General features: G+C 40.6%; 1 protein-coding gene across 1 annotated transcript in view; it reads left to right on the top strand.

The window, feature by feature from the left end:
- Positions 1-23,758, top strand: part of LOC139155655 (potassium voltage-gated channel subfamily KQT member 4-like) — a 381,076-nt gene that overhangs the window by 260,759 nt on the left and 96,559 nt on the right. The window contains exons 4-7 of the mRNA XM_070730879.1: positions 7,610-7,785; positions 10,798-10,923; positions 12,390-12,500; positions 19,228-19,323. Coding sequence (XP_070586980.1) covers positions 7,610-7,785; positions 10,798-10,923; positions 12,390-12,500; positions 19,228-19,323 — 509 coding nt within the window. The remainder of the gene's footprint in view (positions 1-7,609; positions 7,786-10,797; positions 10,924-12,389; positions 12,501-19,227; positions 19,324-23,758) is intronic.

The raw sequence follows: 23,758 nt of genomic DNA on the forward strand, positions 1-23,758 counted from the left end.
CCCAAGGACTCAGTTCTGCATTTCACCCTTCCACAAATGTAGTAGTAGAAAGAGCTAACGCCCTAGTGGAACAGTACCTTAGATGTTATGTGAGTTACCAGCCGAACAATTGGGCTGAATTGCTGTCTTTTGCCGAAGTAGCGTACAATAATTCTATACACACCAGCATGGGATTAACCCCTTTCCAGGTTACCAGTGGTCAAGATTTTGTTCCCATGCCGGAACTACCTACAGAACCTCCCTTGTCTATCACATTGGTGGAGTGAATGGAGAAGCTGAAGAGAGGATGGGAGAATACCAAGAAGGCGCTGACGGAGGCAGCACGAGCCTACAAGAAACAAGCAGATAAGCACCGATCTCCCCAACCCCCTTTTCGAGTTAGAGATAAAGTTTTCCTGTCTACCAAATACAATCGGTTGAGGCTGCCTAGCAAAAAGCTAGGTCCAAAATTCCTGGGCCCTTTCCCAATAGTGAAAGTAATCAACCTGGTCATGGTGCAGCTTGCGCTGCCTAGAATCCTAGGGAGGATCGGTGATCGGGTGCAACATAAGGCCACATGCATAGCCGCCCCCTTCCCCTGTAGTGATTCAGGGGGAAACCTACTATGAAGTGAAAATTTTTTTGGATTCCCGCATTTTCCGGGGAAATTTGCAGTACCTAATTCATTGGAAGGGGTATCCTCTGTCAGAGGCTACCTGGGTAAAGAGTCAGGATGTCAGTGCTGATAGTTCCATGAGAATTATCCGAACAAGCCAAAGGGTCCCGGAGGGGGAAGGTAGGATGGTTTGGAATGGTACTAACCCCTATACTTATTCATTGTTCAAGGAGACAGGTTTTGCAGGAAGGGAGGCTGCCTGTCATTATGTGAAGTCCAAGTTGGGCCTGACACAGCTTGGGAGTGAAAGAGAGAGAGAGATGCCACCACACATTCTTTTCTCCAGATGCCACAGTAACAAACACAGGAAGGAATAAGGAATCCTGCATAGGATTGGTCCTCATGACTGCACTTGTGAGTGTGGGGATGTGAGATGGGGTTTTGACCCAGATGTAATCTAAGGGACTCAGAGTTGGAATGATTCCAGTCGAATCCAGACATGGCCGTTAATAAATCCTACCCGGTGAGAAGTACAGGCGTGGAATTGTTTTATTTCTCGGAATGCCATTTTGGTTCGCTAACAAATATCACCAGATATTGCCTAATTAATCCAATTACCAACCTAATCACTTATTGCTTTATATAAAAAATTAAAAATGAAAAGGATAGAATCAAAATAAAATTAAATCTATAAAAAAATTAAATTAAGTCTCTAAAAAAATTAAAAAATAAAAAAGGTAAGACAGAGAATAGAAAATTACACCAAATAGATAAGATAAATATAGGTGTAAAGACGCAGCAGAATAAAAAAAGAAAGCTAGAAAAAGAAAAGAAAAAGAAAAGCGCAAAACAAAAAAAGAAAGAAGAGGAGGAAAGAGCAAAGGAGAACTTTCCTCTTCTTCTCATTGACTTCTCCACCTCTTTATAGCATTTTCCAAAATTTGTAAAGTTTTAAAATTGCTTTATAAAAAAGAACATACCCAACAGAATCCTCCAACCCGAACAAAGAAAAGAAAAGAAAAGAAAGAAATTTCCTTGATAGCCCACTGGGGTCAACTTTTATATATAAAGCTGCATACCCAGTGGAATCATCATGCCCTAATCTAAGTTGTTGGTCCCAGTGAATAAAAAAGAAAATTCCCCTTCCCTGATTCTGATTCAACTTATAACCTTTCAAAAATTAATAAAATGCTCTTCCAAATTTGTGATCCAGATTGTCTAAAATTTAAATATCTAAGGTAATTTCTCCATCATTGTTCATAAAAATTTTTTAAAGGGAAGGAAGAAAGCCCTCCAATATCCAACTAATTGGACAACTAATTATAAATATAGCACTGTATGTTCAGCTAAATATTTTATGCCCTACTCTAACTTTATCGCTGCAAGCCCAGCAGAATTCTCATGCCCTATTCTATTTAAATTGATCCAATAGGTAATAGGAAAAGCTTCCCCTTCTTCGATCCATATTTTGGATAGTTTTAAGACAATAAAGTAAATAACATATTTTCATTAGAAGATAGCTTAAACCAAAAATCAGTTCATTTCTTATCTAAGTAAATTCATTCCATTATTTCAATATTAATTCCACTTTCAATACTTATTTCTTACATTCTTGCCATCAAATCCATATATTTCCATATATACATGTGATTCTGATAAATCCTAAGTTCTAGATTTAATTTTAAATTTTCCCAAATATTAATTTTTTCTCCATGAAACATTTTCAAATTTTGCAAACTTTTAAAGTTGCTTTTTCCTTAGAAAATAGCTTATTCCAAGAATCAGTTCATTTCTTATCTAGATAAATTCATTCCATTCTTAATTCATTTTTAATACTTATTTCATACACGTTATAGCTTATATCTTATAAAAAATTTAAAGAATCAATTAGCTGTTCCTAAAGTTTAAGACATTTTCTTATATTCTTGCCATCGCTTAGCATACTTCTCTTCTCCATACAGATCATGTATTTCCATATAAACATGTGTTTCTTTTATATCCCAAGTTATAGATTTAAATTTAAATTTTCCCAAATAGTATTTTTTTAAGAAAAAGGTCTAATAAAAATTTATAAAAAGAAAAAAATACAAAGATTCTGTCAAAGCCTCATTATAACCAGTATCATATAAAACATAAAAAGCTTTTAACTTATTAAATAATTCCCCTTTCCTCAAATCAGATATTCTCCAAAACAAAATACATTCCCTTTAAGGAAAAGCAAAAATACACCATAATCCAAATAAACACCAAATCTGATCTGATCCAAACTCCATCTTTAACAGCTTTTAAAGCTCTTCAAAAGAAGAACGTCGATTAGGCACTTTCGCTAATCCATGCTCTCGCTGTATTCATGAGCAGCCGCTGTGGTCTATTTCTGGCTTCTCTAGTCATGATCGTAACCTATTTTCGAACAGATCCAATTAGCTTCTTTAGCACTCCAAACTCATTAGCACACATCTTAAAGTTTCTTCACTATTCCCTTTCCAGATGTTACCGGTCTTCTTCAATTGCCTGCGTTGCATTGTCTCCCATGGCTGGTGCCAGCACACACAAGTCGGTTCGGCTGGCGGGGGTTTGCCAACCCCCTACCAGGCCCCCAATAATGTCACCTAATTTCATCTCCCCTTCAGGGAGGATCGGGTCTGGTTCATCAGAACTGAGACCCCTGGACAGTGGGGATTCAGAGCTACCCTCTAGAGACCGAGGTCAGCTCCATGTTGCCGCGGCCATTGGCCCCACCCCTCTCCCAACAATTGTTTCAGTTCAATTTTCATATCATTATGTTCAGAAATGTTCAAACTAGTAATTCAATGCAAAATGTTTTAATAATATTTTGATTTTGGAGCATGAAATATATATAAATTGAAAAAATTGCACACAGCGGAGGGGGGGACATTTTTGAGCAAAATAAGCAAATAAGAATCTATTTTGTCAGTTCAATTTTCATATCATTATGTTCAGAAAAGTTGAAATTAGTATCCCAGTGAAAAAAGTTTTAAAACAGTTGGAACTGGCAGGCTAAAATTTTTTTAAAGTGGAAATGATTGCACAGAGCCAGGCGGGTGGAGGTCTTATTTCTGAGCAAAAAACCTCAATAAGCATCATTTTTTTCAGTTCATTTCTATTTTTCTTATGATCAGGGATGTTCAAACTAGTAATCCCACACCAAATTTAGTAAAATTGTATGCAGTTTGCAGGCTAAACTATCTATAAATTGAAAGAAAATTCACAAAAATGGGGTGGCAGGCTTTTATGAGCAAAATAAAAAATTAAGCATTAATTATTTCATTTCAATTTTCCTTTCATTGTGTGCAGAAATGTTCAAACTAGTTTCCCAGTGAAAAAGGTTTTCAAAAAGACTAAATTTATGTACCTAGAATAAACCATTTTTGGTCCGGTCATATTGACCCGGGAACAGTACTAGTGTGAGTTTTTTTGCCCAGCAAAAACTAAGCCCCCCACCTCCCAAAAAAATTCTCATAGAAAGAACCCCTAAAATGATGCAAAGTCACAAAATTTCAAGTTTCAGATATGCATGGAAATTTTTTTACACGGTCTCAAACTTTGTTTCGGGTCACAGAGACCCGAACAGAACAGCATTAAAGATAAAGAAGACTCAGAATATTATAGAATCTTGGGGAAATTTTATGAATGGATGGAAGTTAAAAAGTATATGAATATTTTTTTTTCAAAAAAGGTAACAGATTGAAAAATAGCGGGTAGATACCCAGATGAAAAAAAGAAAAGAAATGGTGGCAGTACTAGTTGCTAATGGAACATAAATCTAAGATAGTTCATGTTTTATATTATTTTACATGGGAAAACTATTTTCATTAGGGAATCAGCTAAATGTTGGAGTGAGTTTCCCCCCCCTTTTCCTTTTGTCTTTCCCTTTCTCCGTAAATAACAATGAACATGGGATTTATAGAATGTTAAATATTGAGGATATATTGGGGGGGGGGGGGTTGTTTGTCTTTTTTTGTTTCTGTTTTCAAAGTTTGCTACTAGTACTTATAATGTTGGAGAGATGGAATTATGGAAAGGGAAGGGGAAGGTAGAAAGTAAAGAAACTCCTTAAAGCACATTAATGATATGGAAATTTGGCATATGTATCTGATTGGATATTGGTATTGTGTTTTGTTATTTACATACCAAATATACTCAAGTATAAGTCGATATGTTCAGCACAAAAAAATGCTGAAAAATCCAACCTCAACTTATACTAGAGTCACTGACTTTCACTGACCTGAAAACTGCCCCAAAGCTCCATAGTTCCGATGTGAAAGGCAGGGAGGAAAGAAACCTCATGGCTGGCAACATGAGGGTTTTTTTTCTTTCTGCTCTTGCTACCCCTCAGCTGCCTAATTGGCAGCAGGCTGTACCAATCACAGCTCCTCCTCTACAGGAAGCACTGGGGGAAGGGGCAGGAGGGTTGAAGAGACTTTCAGAAGGAAGGAACCATGGCGTTCTCTTCTGATCAAGCCAGCAACAATATTTTACAAGTAAATAAAATGTACAAGTAAAATGTAACTTACCCATTTAAAATTGATTAACAGGATAGGTTATTTTGTAAGAAAATGTTGCTTAAAGTGGGGATAACTCTGTGTAATTAAACCTTTTCTTCCAACTATACTTATCATACCCAAGAGGATTGTTAATGCTGACTTGTTTAAAACAATACAAAGGTTAGGATAATATAATAGTATGAATTTTGTCATTAATCATTTGTTCTACATAATTAATATGAATAGATTTACCTTTTTTAAACAGTATGGTTACTCCTTATGCAAGATAAATATCATGTAGAAGAAAGATTTTACAATTAATGATTGAGTAACCCCCAATTGTTATTTACTGATCTATTGAGATAGTAATAATGATTTTAACTTATGAAATACGTTTTAAATGGAAAATCTGTATATTTATCATATGGACGTTTGATTTAAGCAATTGTTTTGAAAGAATATATGAAATCCCAATTATTAAGAAAATTATAATGATATTGTAATGAAGATTAAGATAACATTCCTAAAGATATTTTAACAGGTTTTTGGAATTTAAAAATAAGAAAGATTTTGGAAGGGGAGGAAGAAAGATGCAAGAAATAAAAAACATTTTGGAAGGAAAAAAGTTACATAATATAATAATAACAACAGGGTTGGAAGGGACCTTGGAGGTCTTCTAGTCTAACCCCTTGCCTAGGCAGGAAACCCTACACTACTTCAGACAAATGGGTATCCAACATCTTCTTAAAAACTTCCAGTGTTGGAGCATTCACAACTTTTGGTGGCAGGCTGTTCCACAGATTCATTGTTCCAACTGTCAGGAATTTTCTCCTTAGTTCTAAACTGCTTCTCTCCTTGTTTAGTTTCCACCCATTGCTTCTTGTTCTGCCCTCAGGTGCTTTGGAGAATAGGTTGACTCTTTCTTCTTTGTGGCAAACTCTGAGATATTGGAAGAATGCTATCATGTCTCCCCTGGTCCTTTTTTTCATTAAATTAGATATATCTAGTTCCTGCAACCGTTCTTCATATGGTTTTTTTTTATTCTCCTTCAAAAACAATTTTAAGAAGCTACAATAGAAGAATATTCCATTTTTATAAGTTACCAGTAGCCACTGTATTTCCCACCCTGAACTTATATTTGAGTCAATAAGTTTTCCCAGTTTTTGTGACAAAAGTAGGTGCCTCGGCTTATAATTGGGTCAACTTATACTCGAGTATATATGGTATGCTTTATTTTAAGGTGGAGAAAAATAATAAAAAAATTATGCCCAATTTATATTTTAAGATTCTCTAGGCATTTCAGAACTATCCAAATGGCACAGAAGAGCAACCACAAATTGTGGAGAACACAGTGATGGGATCCTGCCTGTTTAACAACTGGTTCGATGATCATGTGCTTTGTGCATGCATGTGCTTGACACGCATGCACCTGATGCACCTGATGCACACTTTGCACTCATGCACAGTTTTACAAAAACTTAACTTCAGCGTTACTGCTGGGGAGAAACACAGCAGCAGTATGGCAATCCACTCTCCCATGTGAATTGGCTGAGAAGATATATAGTATGTCAGAGAAGTGAGTATACCCCTCACATTTTGTAAATACTTACGTACTGTATATCTTCATGTGACAACACTGAAGAAATGACTTGCCTACAATGCAAAGTTATGGATATACAGCTTGTATAACAGTGTAAATGTGCTGTCCCCTCAAAATAATGCAACACACAATCATTAATATCTATACTGATGGCAACAAAAGTGAATACACCCCTAAGTGATAATGGGGCAAATTGAAATGGAAGGTGGAGGCGCGCAAGGTCTCTTAATGTCCACCAGCTTTGTGACATCATTATGGAGGAGTGGAAGAGGACTCCAGTGGCAACCTGTGAAGGTCTGGTGAACTCTATGCCCAAGAGGGTTAAGGCAGTATTGGAAAATAAGGGTGGCCACACAAAATGTTGACACTTTGGTCCCCATTTGGACATTATCACTTAGGGGTGTACTCACTTTTGTTGCCATCAGTTTAGACATTAATGACTGTGAGTTGCATTATTTTGAGGGGATAGCACATTTACACTGTTATACAAGCTGTATCTTCGCTACCTTACATTGTAGCCAAGTGTCATTTCATCACTGTTGTAATATTAAAAGTTATATTTACACAATGTAGGTCATTAAAGCACAGGGGTGGGCAAATAGGCCCACCTGAACTTTGGGGTGAACCGGTTCACTCCCAGCTGATCATTGGTGCATTTGGTTCACCGGAACCAGTAGGAATTGGTAAAATCCCACCCCTGGGAGAACACCATATTTTTCATCAGCTTTTATAATTTAGAGGCACTATCTCTATAGAGGGCAACTTCCACAGAGGACGTGTAAGGGTGTGCTTGATCAAATGGTGACTTTTAGCTGTTCTTTAAAGGTTGAGTTCTTTGCTTTGCACCCAAGGAACTGAGGTCTGGGCAATACACTCATCAAGCTAATCCTTTCTCTTCCTGTGCTTCAGATTTCATCGTCTTTATTGCTTCTCTGGCCGTCATTGCAGCGGGCACCCAGGGGAACATCTTTGCTACCTCGGCCCTACGCAGCATGCGTTTCCTGCAGATCTTACGCATGGTGCGCATGGACCGCCGTGGTGGTACTTGGAAGCTTCTTGGCTCAGTGGTCTATGCCCATAGCAAGGTGAGTCCCTGGAGGCATACCAACCCAAGCAAGTAACAGGAATCTGCTCTCTATGATAGAAATAAAGAACTTGCTTCTTGTTCTATGTCCATTTTGGGAGAGGGAATTGAAATAACCGAACACAATGGGATGTTCAGGGATCATCCCCAAATCTGCTTCATCCCAGAAGAAGTTATTGTATAAAAGCAGAGAAGAATGGAGAAGCAATAGCTTTCCAGAGATTCCAAAGATACTGTTGGTCACACTGGCCCAGATCTGCTGGAAAATATAGTTCCATGGAGCTCTAGAGCAGGGGTTTTCAACCTTGGCAACTTTAAGACTTGTGGATTTCCACTCTCAGAGTTGAAGTCCACAAGTATTAAAGTTGCCAAGGTTGAAGACCCCTGTTCCGGAAAGCCACCAGTGCAAAGCAGAGCAATTCCTATTGAGATCAGGAAGCAGCAAAATATCACAGACTTTCTTTCTTCCATCTGGAATTTTCATGCTCATATTTAGGCCAACCTATTATGCTCTTCTCCAGAATGCTTTTATTTTTTAAAAAAAAAATTGTCATCACCATCCTCATTTGACAGGATACTTTCCATACACCCATTTTTTGTTCATTTGACACTCAGTGTTTCCCAGTTAGCAAGCACTTCCAATCCATATTAGGCTATCAGAAAGAAAGAAAAAGTTTCACTAGTTGGTTTTAAAAGTTATTGTTGCATATAATCCATGGATCTCAATCTTGTGCATGGGACTGTCTGTCTTTTGAACTACTGTGTCCCTTTTTGGGCTCCATTCTCATTGATATTCTCCAGTTATGTTGGCAGATGGAGGGAATGATGAGGTATGAGGGTTGGAGTTCGCAAAGTAGAAGCTAGGACTACATGGTATGTTTGTGTGTATGTTTGCTTTTAATAATGGGGTTTTTAATTTTTTAAAATTATTAGATTTGTTTTTACATTGTCTTTATTATTGCTGTGAGCCATCCCAAGTCTACGGAGAGGGGCGGCATACAAATCTAAATAATAATAATAATAATAATAATAATAATAATAATAATAATAATACACAGAGAACAATTTTGGAAATACAGGCCAATTGCCACCAGTCAGACAGCAGGAGTAAAATAGAACCAAAAAAAAATCCATTCTGAAAGAGCAGGAGAAAAAAGATTTCAGCCTCTGCATGCATACAGACTTAGATTCTTCCTGGTTGTAGAAGCTGATCTTTGTTGGAGCTACATTGCTGGTCTCTGCAATGCTGTATCTTATTTACTCCACGTGCTGGTTTTGCAGGAAAGCATCCAGTTCCTGAGAGGAAATGATTGAGATTTCCTGGAGGTAGCACTAACGAGGTCCATGCCTTTTTCTAAGAAAGCTAGCTATCACATTGACTCTCTTTCATTGTATTCTGCATCCGTATCCGCCCACCCTCCATGCTCATGCTGTGTAGTTCTAGGTGTGTGATGGAAAACATCCAGTGGTTCCCTGGGATCCACAAAAGATGGATATGCAGTTATTGCATCACCTTTGAGAAAGCTCAACTGGAAAACCTGTACTGAACAGGGATTGTGCAAGTATTGTGCAGATTCTCCTATCTGGAGTAGGTTTCTCCTGGTTTGGACCAGTTCACCTGAACCAGTAGAAACACACTGGTGACCATCAGATTATGTCACCAAACCGGATCAGTCAGTGGCAGTCTATGGGTGCTGCCATATCTTTTTTTGACAATTTTTTGGAATTTCTTTTTCTTCTGTGCATACACAGAAGCTGAGTTTCCAGCACCACGCATGAATTGCCATTTTGTTTTGGAGGGGGTTTTTTTTTGGGGGGGGGTGTTGCACTGCGCATGTGCAGTGCAAGAGGAAGTGAACTGGCAGCGAGGTAAATTGGAACCCACTCCTGGGTTTATCCATAAATGTGACAGTCTCAATCAATTGGAATTGATTAGAAAGGGACAGATGAAAGTATAGTAACATTAGAGCTCCCTAGAGAAAGCCTGCAATTCTAAAGTGCCCAGGGAATCACCAGGTGTGTATGTGTTTGTGTGTGTCTGTACTAATACAAGAATGTTCAATGATTCAGGCACATGGTCCTTTTTAAAAAAAAAATACAGTGACCTTTCTTGGCATTTTTATTTAGCCTTGTATCATCAGTCATGTATTAGTATGAGGTTTGAAAGGAGACAGGATCAATTAGATCGCATTCATGTCCAATTCCCAACTTTGCCTAGCTGTCCAATAACCTTGTCACTTCTACTGGCATCTTATCTACCTGCAAATACATGAACAAATCAGGTGCCCTTCCTCAGTGTAGGAAAATAGAGATGAAATGCAGTTTATTAGCTCCTTTGCTCTCTTACCTTTCAGGTATGCAGACTGAACCTTTGGCATTTCCTTAGTTTTTCCAATAGGCCAGGGTGGTGACATGGAGAAATTGGTGAACTGGACTAGAAAAAATCAAGTCCATTTACAGCTTGGTACAGGTAGTCCCCGACTTATAACCACAAGGGAGCCCCGGATTTCTTTTGTTAAAGTGAGATATTTATGAAGTGGATTTTGCCCCATTTTATGACTTTTCCTGCTACGGTTGTTAAGTGGATTGCTGTAGTTGATAAGTTAATAACCCTGTTGTTAATTAACTTTGCTTATCTGAAGGTCAACAAAGGGGATCCCATGGCCTTGGGACATGGCCACTGTCATAAGTATGAACCAATTTCCGAGCATTTAAATTTTGATCACATGACCATGGGGGTACCAAGGGCATAACTATGAAAAACAGTCAAAGTCACTTTTTCCGGTGCTGTTGTAACTTTGAATGGTCAGTAAATGAACTGTTGTAAGTCGAGGACTACCTGTAGATCAACGTTGCCTTATAAGAGTGCTGCTGTGTGGAGGACCTGGGAAGAAGGAGAACTGTACATTTTGTTTTGAGTTAGTGATGATGGTGAGGATTCTTCGGCAGGTTTCTTTTCCTCTCTCTTGATTTCTGTTGCTGAAATTTACTTTTCTCTGGTGGATTCTGGCAGGAACTGATCACAGCATGGTACATTGGCTTCCTTGTCCTTATCTTTTCCTCTTTTCTGGTTTACCTGGTGGAAAAAGATGCCAATGATGATTTTCTCACTTATGCAGACTCCCTGTGGTGGGGTACGGTAAGTGTGCCTTCCCTATTTTTTTTTTTAAAGTCCTCTTTTCTGGCTAAACAAGAAGAAAAACTGAAAACATAAGAACAAATTGACAAGGGAATGAATAGTAGAAAACCACCAAAACCATCAGGATCGGCACAGGATTGATTTGGGGCCATTCCAGGGGCAGATTCCCATTACCGCAGCTACCGGTATGCTGCCCGCACAGCTTCTGTTCTCCTGCATGCACACGCACATGTACCAGCATGTCTTTGCTTCTGCGCATGCGCAGGAAGCAAAATCTTGTAAGGGGATGAACATGCACAAGACATTTCAGTTGCCCTGAGTTCTTGGAGAGGGGTGGCATACAAATAAATAAATACTATTAATTTTTTTTGCTTCTGTGTGCAGAAGCAAAAAAGTCTCCAAAATCTTGCACACCCACATGTCCCCTCATCTGATTTTGCTTCCTGCACATGTGCAGAAGCAAAAACACACTGGGATGCGTGTGCACGCAGGAGAATAGAAGCTGTGCATGCAGCGCAACATTTGCTACTGATGCACTGTCCTTAATCATACCAGTAGCAACCTGCTACTGGGCCATTCAGACATCCCATATGAACTGGATATCTCCGTCCCTATTTGGGACCTCTGGAACTCCTGGAGATGCCTCCAATGCTGAATTGATGTCCCAGTACATCAGGAGAAGATCACGTTTGGGATGGCTGATCTTCAAGATATGGAAATGTGATAGACAGCTAGACTGCGAAACAAACTCTGTAAATTGAAAGGCTGCAACCCAACCAGCAACTAGTCCTGTAATTCCTTAACAGGAAGAGATATATCTCCTTTGTGAGACATTTTTCTTTTCTTTTTAAGCCATGTGCCATGCAGGTACATTTTTAATACAGATAAATAAATTGGGACAGAAATCAGGAGCAGTGGATTTTGCTGTCAGTCCAGAGGGATGGAATATGTTGGGAAAGAAATTGTCAATAATATTTATTTGGACGCTGGCCAGCAACAATTTAAAAAAGCAAAACCATACAAACATTAGCATACTAACAATTAGCAGAATGAATCACAAATTATAACGTTTATTCACTTCTCCATTACTATGGTGTAAAGTTATTACTTGGGTGATAAGTAAATATAAAACATTCATAATTATAAATTATAAAATAAAAAATATATATGCTTGTAAGTTATTAGCTAAGATGTACTGGATCCAAAGTAATATTTAAAACAAAGATAGATATGTCTTTAAGCAATTATATCTTGCTTTAATTACAGCAACACAAAATTTAGCTACTACACCTGCTGTAATGAAGCCCTAAGGCAGAGGTCTTCAAACTTGGCAACTTTAAGACTTGTGGACTTCAACTCCCAGAATTCTCTGGGAGTTGAAGTCCACAAGTCTTAGTTGCCAACTTTGGAGATCCTTGCCATAAGGAAAAGGTTCCTATAAAATGTGTCTGCTTCTCTAATTTCAGATCACACTCACCACAATCGGCTATGGGGACAAGGTTCCAAAAACATGGATGGGCCGGGTGCTGACAGCCTGCTTCGCCTTGCTGGGAATCTCCTTCTTTGCCCTTCCTGCAGTGAGTCCCCATGAGAAAGAAGAACATCCGACTCCCTAGGGAGACTTGGAACTTAGATTTAAAATAATTTTATTGACACTTAGAATGTACACTAATGGACATACATTAAAATGAAATGTCATTGCATGCAGCTCTCAAAGGGTTACCACTTTCTATATATACTACATAAATATGACAAAACAAATAAATACAAAATTATGCATACACCCACATATATTGTTCAGAAACAATAGTTTAGTTCGGATGTCTACATGTACATGGCGAAAAAAGCGAATCTTATGAGTTTACCAGAGGGATGGCATAGTGAACAAAGCTGTTACAAAATCTGGAAGTCCTTCTAGAAATTTTTTGAACCCTCCTACCAGAGGGGAGTAACAGAAAAAGACCCTAAAATGCATGGGTGGGTTCTCTAACAATGCTTTGAAGTCTAAACAGATGGCACTTATAAGCAGTATCCTGAATAACAGGAAGCAAGTATCCTATAATCTTCTCCACTGTCCTTACCACTCTCTGTATGGATTTTCTATCTGAAGCACTGCTGCCAGCAACCCAAACTATGATACAGCTTGTTAAAATGCTCTTAGTTGTGCTTCTGTAAAAAGTGACCATTCTTTTTTACTCACTGCTCTTTTAGCCAGAGATTCTATCACCCCATCAGTCTCAGTTATAATCAAATCATAGTTTTTGGGGGATAAAAATAAGATGTGATCTGAATCACACAACCCCACGCTGCTTAGAGCAGTGTTTCCCAACCTTTTTTGAGCCGCGGCACATTATTCATATTTTCAAAATCCTGGGGAACATTGAAGGGGGGGGGGGGCTTAAGAAAAGTTTGGACAAAAATAAATTCTCTCTTCCTCCCTTTCGCTCTATTTCTCCCTCTTTCTCTCTCTTCCTTCCTTCAGCGCCAGCATGCACGGCATCCAGCAACACATCCAACCACCACCATCGGTGCCTCCACCCTGGAGCTCCCTCTCGCTGCCGCCATCTCCCGGCGACTGCCTGGGGCCGCTGCAGCCGGCACCCTCCCACTCCCACTGCAAGTGCCCTCCCGCCGGGCCCCAAAGGACACTGGTGGTCACCCCCGCCAGGGAAGCTCCAGCTGGGCGGGGCGCTGCTGGTGCCTCCGCCCTGGAGCTCTTGCCACCGCCATCCCCCGGCTACTATCTGGTGCTGCTGCTGATGGCACCCTCCCGCCAGGCCCCAAAGGACACTTGCTGCCGATGGCAGGGAAGCTCCAGCTGGGCGGGACGCTGCCGGTGCCTCCGACCTGGAGCTCCCACTCGCAGCTGCCCCCCCAGCTACTGCCCAATGCCGCTGTTTCCGGCACTCTCCTGCTGGGCCCCAAAGAAGGAAGGCAGGAAAAAGGAGGCGTGAAGAATGAAACTCTCCTTTTTTCCCGCCTTCCTTCTTTGGGGCCCAGCAGGAGAGCGCTGGCAACAGTGGCATCGGGCAGTAGCCGGGGGGCAGCTGCGAGTGGGACCTCCAGGTCGGAGGCATCGGCAGCGCCCCGCCCAGCTGGAGCTTCGCAGCACACTTGACCATGTCTCGCGGCACACTGGTTGGGAAATGCTGGCTTAGAGAATAGGAGAAAGGCTCTTTGAATTTGATTCCTGTTGACTACATGAATGTGTGTATTTGAGCCTGCTGTTCTGTTCACATTTACTATACACTTGTACTGTTCCCGGGTCCTTTTGGACCTGGACTAAAAAAAAATGTTGATTTTGACTACCGTAAGTGTTTTTTTAAATACCTATTGCATTAATAAACTATATGTGAACATGTTTGATTATAAACAAATGAAAAATGAAATTAAAAATTATTATTATTTTTTTCAGAAAAAAGGTAAATTATTCCTGTGTACTGTTTCGGGTCTATTTGACCTGAAGAGTTTTACAAGTCTGAAACTTGTGATTACTTCACTTTTACAAGTCTGAAACTTTGGTTGATTTACTTTTCCTCATTTGAGGGGTTCTTACTATGAGTGTGGTTCTTTTGGGGGCGGTTGGGGGGGTTGGTTTACCTGATGCTACTTGCTGATTGTTACACTTGTACTGTTCAGGTCAATATTGACTTTTACAGGTCTGAAACTTGTGATTGATTTACTTTTCCTCATTTGAGGGGTTCTTACTATGAGTGTAGGTTTCTTGGGGGGATATTTGGGGATTTTGGGGGAGATTTACCTGTTGCTACATGCTGATTCAATATTGACTTGAACAGTACAAGTGTAACAATCATCACAACAACTAAACCCAAAAAGCCCCTAAACACCCCCCCACCACAAAAACCCACACTTATAGTAAGAATCCCTCAAATCAGGAAAAGTAAATCAATCACAGGTTTCAGACCTGTAAAAGTCAACATTGACCTGAACAGTACAAGTGTAAGAATCTGCACGTAGCATTAGGTAACCCCCCCCCCCAAACACCTCCCCAAACACCTCCCCAAAAAACCCACACTCATAGTAAGAACCCCTCAAATGAGGAAAAGTAAATCAATCACAGGTTTCAGACCTGTAAAAGTCAATATTGACCTGAACAGTACAAGTGTAAGAATCAGCACGTAGCATCAGGTAACCCCCACCCCAAAAAAACCCCTCAAACACCTCACCAAAAAACCCACACTCATAGTAAGAACCCCTCAAATGAGGAAAAGTAAATCAATCATAAGTATCAGACCTGTAAAACTCTTTGGGGCAAATAGACTCAAAATAGTACAAATTAATTTTTAATTTCATTTTTCATTTGTTTATGATCAAGCATGTTCACATATAGTTTACTAATGCAATAGGTATTTAAAAAAACAAAACAATACTTACAGTAGCTAAAATGAACATTTTTTTAGTCCAGGTCCAAAAAGACCTGGGAACAGTACAAGTGTATAGTCATTGCGCACAGCAAAAACTAAACAACAACAACAAAAACCCCAAAAAACACTCATAGAAAGAACCCTTCAAATGAAACAAAGTCATTTAATTTTTTTTCATTTTATTGGATTTGTATGCCGCCCCTCTCCGTAGACTCGGGGCGGCTAACAACACTGATAAAAACAACATGCGACAATCCAATACTAAAGAAGCTAAAAACCCTTATTTTAAAACCAATCATACATACAAATGTGCCATACATAAATTGTGGAAGCCTAGGGGGAAAGAATATCTTAATCCCATGCCTGACGACAAAGGTGGGTTTTAAGAAGCTTGCGAAAGGCAAGAAGGGTGGGGGCTATTCTAATCTCTGGGGGGAGTTGGTTCCAGAGGGCCGGGGCCGCCACAGAGAAGGCTCTTCCCCTGGGTCCCGCCAAACGACATTGTTTAGTTGATGGGACCCGAAGAAGGCCAACTCTGTGGGACCTAATTGGTCGCTGGGATTCGTGCGGCAGAAGGCGGTCCCGGAGATATCCTGGCCCGGTGCCATGAAGGGCTTTATAGGTCATAACCAACACTTTGAATTGTGACCGGAAACTGATCGGCAACCAATGCAGACTGCGGAGTGTTGGTGTGACATGGGCATATTTAGGGAAGCCCATGATTGCTCTCGCAGCTGCATTCTGCACGATCTGAAGTTTCAGAACACTTTTCAAAGGTAGCCCCATGTAGAGAGCGTTACAGTAGTCGAGCCTCGAGGTGATGAGGGCATGAGTGACTGTGAGCAGTGACTCCCGATCCAAACAGGGCCGCAACTGGTGCACCAGGCGCACCTGGGCAAACGCTCCCCTCGCCACAGCTGAAAATGTTTCTCTAATGTGAGCTGTGGATCGAGGACACCGCCCAAGTTGCGGACCCTCTCTGAGGGGGTTAGTAATTCCCCCCCCCAGGGTAATGGATGGACAGATGGAACTGTCCATGGGAGGCAAAACCCACAGCCACTCCGCCTTATCAGGGTTGAGTTTGAGTCTGTTGACACCCATCCAGGCCCCAACAGCCTCCAGGCACCGGCACATCACTTCCATTGCTTCACTGACTGGACAAGGGGTGGAGATGTAAAGCTGGGTATCATCTGCATATTGATGATACCTCACCCCATGCCCTTGGATGATCTCACCCAGTGGTTTCATGTAGATATTAAATAGCAGGGGGGAGAGGACCGACCCCTGAGGCACCCCACAAGGGAGCAACCTAGAGGACGACCTCTGACCCTCCACAAACACCGACTGCGACCGACCAGAGAGATAGGAGAAGAACGACTGAAGAACAGTGCCTCCCACTCCCAACCCCTCCAGCCGGCACAGAAGAATACCATGGTCGATGGTATCGAAAGCCGAGAGGTCAAGGAGCACCAGGACAGAGGATAAACCCCTGTCCCGGGCCCGCCAGAGATCATCCATCAGAGCGACCAAAGCAGTTTCCGTGCTGTAGCTGGACCTGAATCCTGACTGCTGAGGACCTAGATAATCGGCTTCTTCCAAGGACCATTGGAGCTGCAGCGCCACCACCTTCTCAACAACCTTCCCCATAAAGGGAAGGTTGGAGACTGGGCGGTAGTTGTTAAGAATGGCTGGGTCCAGGGAAGGCTTCTTAAGGAGGGGGCGCACAAGTGCTTCCTTGTAGTGATCCAGAAAGGACCCCCTCCCTAGAGAAGAGTTGACAATCTCCTGGACCCAGCTCCGTGTCACCTCCCTGCTGGCCGAAACCAGCCAGGAGGGACACGGATCCAGCAAACAGGTGGCGGAACTCACAGCTCCAATGGCCTTGTCCACTTCATCAGGTGTCACCAGATCAAACTCTTCCCAGACAGGTGGACAAGTACAGGCCCCAGTCACCTTGACTGAATCATTATCAGTCGACTCTGTTTCCCAATTGGAGTCGAGGTCTGCCTGGATCCGAGCGATTTTATCAGCGAAAAACGTGTTAAAATCCTCGGCACTACTCTGCAAGGGTTCCCCAACTCCCCCCTGGTTAAGAAGGGAGCGGGTCACCCTAAACAGAGTGGCTGGGCGGGATTCCGCTGATGCAATCAAGGCGGCATGATACGCGCATCTTGCCGCCTTAAGCGCCACTTTGTAAGTCTTAATGTGAGCTCCTACAAGTGTTCGATCAGATTCAAACTTACTCTTCCTCCATCGCTTCTCTAGACGTCTCTTCTGGCGTTTCAACTCCCGGAGCTCCTTGTTGAACCATGGGGCTCTACGGCGTCTAGCGCCAGGGAGAGGTCGCAACGGCGCAATTCGGTCGAGAGCCTCCGCTGCAGCCTTGTTCCAGGCCTCAGCCAGAGACTCTGCTGAGTTGTGAACGAATGTATCTGGAAGAACCCCAAGCGCCTTCTGAAAACCTTCTGGATCCATCAGGCGCCTGGGGCGGAACAACCTAATTGGTTCCGCCTCCCTGCGGGGAAGGATTGGAGCCAGGAAGTCAAGCCGCAGTAGAAAATGGTCTGACCATGACAAAGGCAACACTTCTAAGCCCCTTAGTCTCAGACCATTATTCAATTGCTCAGAGAGGAATACCATGTCGGGTGCGTGTCCCCCCTCGTGAGTCGGACCCTGTACTACTTGAGTCAGGTCCATGGTTGTCATGGTGGCCATGAACTCCTGTGCCAGTCCAGAGGTTACGCCGAGTGACGGCAGGTTGAAGTCCCCCAAGACAATAAGTCTGGGGAACTCCACCGCCAACCCGGCTACCTCCTCGAGTAGCACACGCAGGGCCTGTGACACGCAGTTGGGAGGCAGGTACGTGAGAAACAGGCCCACCTGAACCCCTAAGTCCAGCTTTACAAGGAGGGACTTGCAACCCGCAATCTCTGGAGCAATGAATCTACGTAGGCCAAGGCTCTCCCTGGCTATAATAGCCACTCCTCCCCCCCTTCCCTGGGGTCAAGGCTGATGCGATATCTGAAACCCGGCTGGGCAAATTTCAGAGAGAGGAACTCCTCCCTCCCGGCCCAGCCAGGTTTCAGTTATACAAGCCAGGTCGGCCTCCTCATCCCGGATGAGGAGAGCTTTATTTACCACCGACCTGGGATTGAGTAGCAGCAGCTTGAGCCATGTAAATTTCAAGTTTCAGATATGCAGGGAATTTTTTTTACAGGGTCTCAAATTTCATTTTGGGTCTAAAAAAACCCAAACAGAACAGCAGGCTTAATGGGTTATCATTAATCTCCTTCTGGGATATTTTTTAAACTTTCTAATGTACTCTATAGCCCTGGGATTTTCATGAACATTCTCACTCAAGGAGTAATCAAATTAGACCAATCTTAGCTTTTTTAAAGATTAGCCCAAGTTAGCTTTCTCAATAATGTCCAAGTCTTGTAGATTGCCTGGACAAATCCCTGCAAATTTCTTTAACAATTTTTTTAAAAATTGTTTGCCCTTGCCTCTTTCCCTAGGGTTGAGAGAAAATTACTGGGTCTAAAGTGAGACTAGAATTCAGAGTCTCCAGTTTCCAGCCTGGTGCCTTTACTATTGTACCAAAGTGGCTGTCTCCAAACTAGCTAGCTAGCTAGCTGCTGATCTCTAGTGTTTGTCTTTTTGCACAAAAAAACCCAAGAAGAATTTCATAATTGTGCACTGATTGTCCCTATGAGCCAGCTGTCTGGAAAGTCTTTAAGCCCCTGAAAAGATGTTGAAATATTGAGAATCTCTTTGGCTTAGACATTTGACCTCTTGCCATCCCAGATAGGTAGCTTTTTCTCAACAAATAGTAGAAACTTCCCAATTTCTTAGAGCTTCCTTTTAGTTAGATCTTAACTGCTGTTTTGAAGGGTCCACTGTTGCTTGTCTTTTCACACAGGGAATTCTAGGCTCAGGGTTTGCTCTCAAAGTCCAAGAACAACATCGACAAAAACATTTCGAGAAGAGAAGAACACCAGCAGCAAACTTGATCCAGGTGAGCAACAAAGAAAAATCCTGGACTCCTCCACCATTCTTTTTTCCTCCTTCCCTCCTTATTTAAAGAATGTGGTCCATTCTAGAAGCCAAGGAATGTTTGAATAAGTTTCTTTCCTCAAGCAATTGCAGATTTGTGCTCTGTGGTCCCATTCCATAAATATCAGGTAATATTAACAAACTCATGTATATTTGTGAAAAACACAGCTTCTTCGAAGTATTGCAGAAGCAGTGCCTAGACATGCTTGTCTGAATGTGGTGGTTGGCCCTTTTCTTACTTTCTAGAACAGTGTTTTTCAACCTGGCAACTTGACAGGAGGTGTGGCCAACATTGCAGCACTATAGATGTCTCCCGCACTCCGTGGGAAACCCCAAATCTTAGCTGCTTGAGGACCCAGAACCAGACTGGAAATGGGTCAGAAGCACCCTGGAGGGGTGGTGAAGAAGAGAGGCAATGGTCGGTGGTCTGTGGGGACTTGTAAACCCCCCAGGGACCTGGCACCAGCCTATTGACCAGCAGCTTGACCCTATTTGGACCGGGAGTCACTACTCACAGTCACTCATGCCCTTATCACCTCGAGGCTCGACTACTGTAACGCTCTCTACATGGGGCTACCTTTGAAAAGTGTTCTGAAACTTCAGATCGTGCAGAATGCAGCTGTGAGAGCAATCATGGGCTTTCCCAAATATGCCCATGTTACTCCAACACTCCGCAGTCTGCATTGGTTGCCGATCAGTTTCCGGTCACAATTCAAAGGGTTGGTTATGATCTATAAAGCCCTTCATAGCACCGGACCAGATTACCTCAGGGACCGCCTTCTGCTGCACGAATTCCAGCGACCAGTTAGGTCCCACAGAGTGGGTCTTCTCCGGGTCCCGTCAACCAAACAATGTCGCTTGGCGGGATCCAGAGGAAGAGCCTTCTCTGTGGCAGCCCCAACACTCTGGAACCAACTCCCCCCAGAGATTAGAATTGCCCCCACCCTCCCTGCCTTTCGTAAACAGCTTAAAACCCACCTCTGCCGCCAGGCATGGGGGAACTGAGATACACTCTCCCCCTAGGCCTTTACAATTTATGCATGGTATGCTTGTATGTATGATTGGTTTTTTATATAATGGGTTTTTAACTGGTTTTTTGTAGTATTGGATTTTGTTATATACTGTTTTACTGCTGTTGTTAGCCGCCCTGAGTCTGTGGAGAGGGGCGGCATACAAATCCAATAAATAAACAAGCAAGCAAGCAAGCAAGCAAGCAAGCTGTGGAAGATGACTCTGTCACCATTAGCTGGGATGGCCACAATCAGAATGATTGGAATAGATTGTGTATTGCCTGGGTGACGAGATCTAAGCATTGGTGCAGGAGATATGTGAATAAGTGTTGAAGCTGAGTGAGTACTTGGGTGACTTAAAAATAAAAGAAGAAATTCAAAAAGAGACTAAAAGATATCCCAGAATTGAGCTTGTGGTTAACTAGCAATTGGAAATACCATAGAGAGAGTTAAATGAACAAAGTTTAAAAGCCCATGAAGTTTGTGGATGGTTTTATAATTGGACTTCGTGGAAGTTAAGGAGACTGAAAAAGAATAAATAATTTAAAGAAAATACCCCATATGTGGATTTAAAACATTTTGGAGAATTTTGAGAAATAATTGGTTTATTGTAGCCACCCAGAGTCCTTTGGGAGTTAGGCAGCATATAAATTAGATTAATTAATTAAATAAATAAATAAATAAATAAAATAAATATTGTATTGGAAATCTAGTAATGCCATTTACTGGTTGGAAGAAATATTGCAACAATTTGTGGAAAGAGAGAAAAAAAAGGAAAACTGTTTGAAAACTGTGAGGATTGACTTCGCTTACAAGAAAAGTTAACCTTGAAATTCTGAGAATCTGAAAGAAGTGTATGTTGTGCTATGGTGTTTGATCCTAACTTATCACGGTGAAAGAAGATAACAAGACTGTGGACTGTGAACTGGAATGGAATATATTAAAAGTGGATGCCAGAATACTGAAACATAAGAAGACTATATGGATTAAAGCTTTAATTAAGAGAGATTTAATGATGGAAGAGTGTGTGCACGATGAATTAATTGGGTTGTTACAATATATTCATGAAGACATAAAAACTTATCTCTTGGAAATTAAGGGTAATAAGAAAGCAGAAGTGAAGATGGAATATATAGGACATTTAGAACCTATAATGTTGGAAAATAAAAATGAGGATCAAGGAAAGTATATTGAAGGAAAAAGGATTGATAATAAAAATGATTACATTGGGATTGACAAGAAAATAGAAGATACGGGATAGATGGAATTGTGTGGAGAGTTCAACAAATAATATACTTAAAAGGAATAAAGGAATTCATGAAAAAATAATTTATATATCTGCGGTATATTAGTATAAAATGCGGAAAAGAATTTTTACAATGTTTTCTAAAAATATTAATGTTTCTTTTAAGATAAAATACAAATAGAAGCCAAAGTTAAAGACAAAAGAAGTGCAAGAAGAAAGTGGGGGGCGGGGGGGGGGGAGTGATGACTTCTGACTTTTTTCCAGGCAGTAAAATAAAAAGATCTATTACTGGGCCTAAAAGATTCTTTTAGACCCCGACTAAAAAATCAAACAAAACAATAATTTCCAGAAAATATAATTTTTTACTCGCTTACGATATGGCTGATGAAGAAGTGAAAGGAACAATGATATATTGGTGTCAAAATTTTGGATATTCCATAAATTTAGCGGAATGGGAAAAACTTTGGAACATTAACTACAAATTAACTCTAGCAACGTTAATACAAGGAAAACTTATGTAAGATATTTTACCATTGGCACCTCCCTCCGGCAGGAATCAACAAAATGTATCCAAATGTTTCACCACTATGTTGGAAATGCAAAAGTGAAACAGGGATCTATTACCACCTATGCCCAGTTGCAAAAAATTTTTTGCCACAAAATCAAAAGTTATCTGGAGCAAATGAAACCTGAACTTTTCCTTCTAGGTATTGCAAGACAGAAATTTAAAAATGAAGATAAATACTAAATCCTTCATATTATAAGGGCAGCAAGAATTGGAAAATAGAAACAGCCTCTACAACTTTAAGCTTTATAATTAAGGTCCCCGAATGTGCAGAAATGACCAAAATGACTTTGGAATTACAGGAAAAAGATAAATCTGAATTCTATAAAATATGGGAAATGGCTCAAACAGAAAAAAATATATTAAAAATTTAAAGGAAAAGCAAAACTAGACACTCCTTCCTTGCGTATCCAAATAAAATGAAAATATTAAAAAATTGCACCATAAATCAATTTAAAACAAAACCCCTAAAAAACGAATCCATATCTTCCTCACAAATATACAAAATGAATACAACATAATATACAGAACTAAAGAAAACAAACCCACAATTCCATATGCTAGATACAAATACCTTATATTAGGTCACTTGATAGTGATAGTCAACAATATGGTTGACAAATTATGTCTTCTATATAATATATATATATATGTACGTAGGAAAATATTAATTGTTTCAACTCAAAACGTCGCTACAGACCACTGCACACCAAGACAACTAGACACAAGAACAGTTTTTTTCCGAACGCCATCACTCCACTAAACAAATAATTCCCTCAACACTGTCAGACCTTCTACTAAATCTGCACTTCTATTCTACTAGTTTTTCTCATCATTCCTATCACCCATTTCCTCCCATGTTGACTGTATGACTTTAACTTGTTGCTTATATCCTAAGATTTTTATTAATATTGCTTCTGCATTGCTTATTTGACCCCTATGACAATCATTAAGTGTCATACCACATGATTCTTGAGAAAGGTATATTTAATTTTATGTACGCTGAGAGCATATGCACCAAGACAAATTTCTTGTGTGTCCAATCACACTTGGCCAGTAAAATTCTATTCTATTCTATTCTATTCTATAAGCAAATAACTATCTATGTGCATATAAAGAACACTACTGAAACTGAATACATTCTATATGTTGTTTAAGTTAATATGTTCATTTGTCTGTTTATCTTGTTTCTTTCTTTTTTCTGTTGAATGTTCTATTTGTTTAATTTTTTCTTTTCTTTCTATTTTTATATGTAGAAACTTAATAAAGATTATTTTTTTTAAAAAGATTGATTTCCATGGGAATAAAGGGATGGATTTTATATAGATATATAGATATATATTTGTTTTTGTAGATTTTCATGGGTATATGTATGTGGATTTTTCTGAGTTCGGGTTTTGCCCCGTGTAATATTTTGAGTGTCTATGCGATGTTTCGGTGAAATCACATTCACCATCATCAGGCTGAAGTTATAAGCTTCATGCTGCTGTAAATATGGAATGTTTGCAACTGCCATTTGTTCCTTATATATAGTGTTGGGGGTGGAGATTTGGTTTGAATGTAGCAAATAGATTGG

Source organism: Erythrolamprus reginae, unplaced genomic scaffold, assembly GCF_031021105.1.
Source record: "Erythrolamprus reginae isolate rEryReg1 unplaced genomic scaffold, rEryReg1.hap1 H_4, whole genome shotgun sequence".
Lineage (NCBI taxonomy): Eukaryota > Metazoa > Chordata > Lepidosauria > Squamata > Dipsadidae > Erythrolamprus > Erythrolamprus reginae.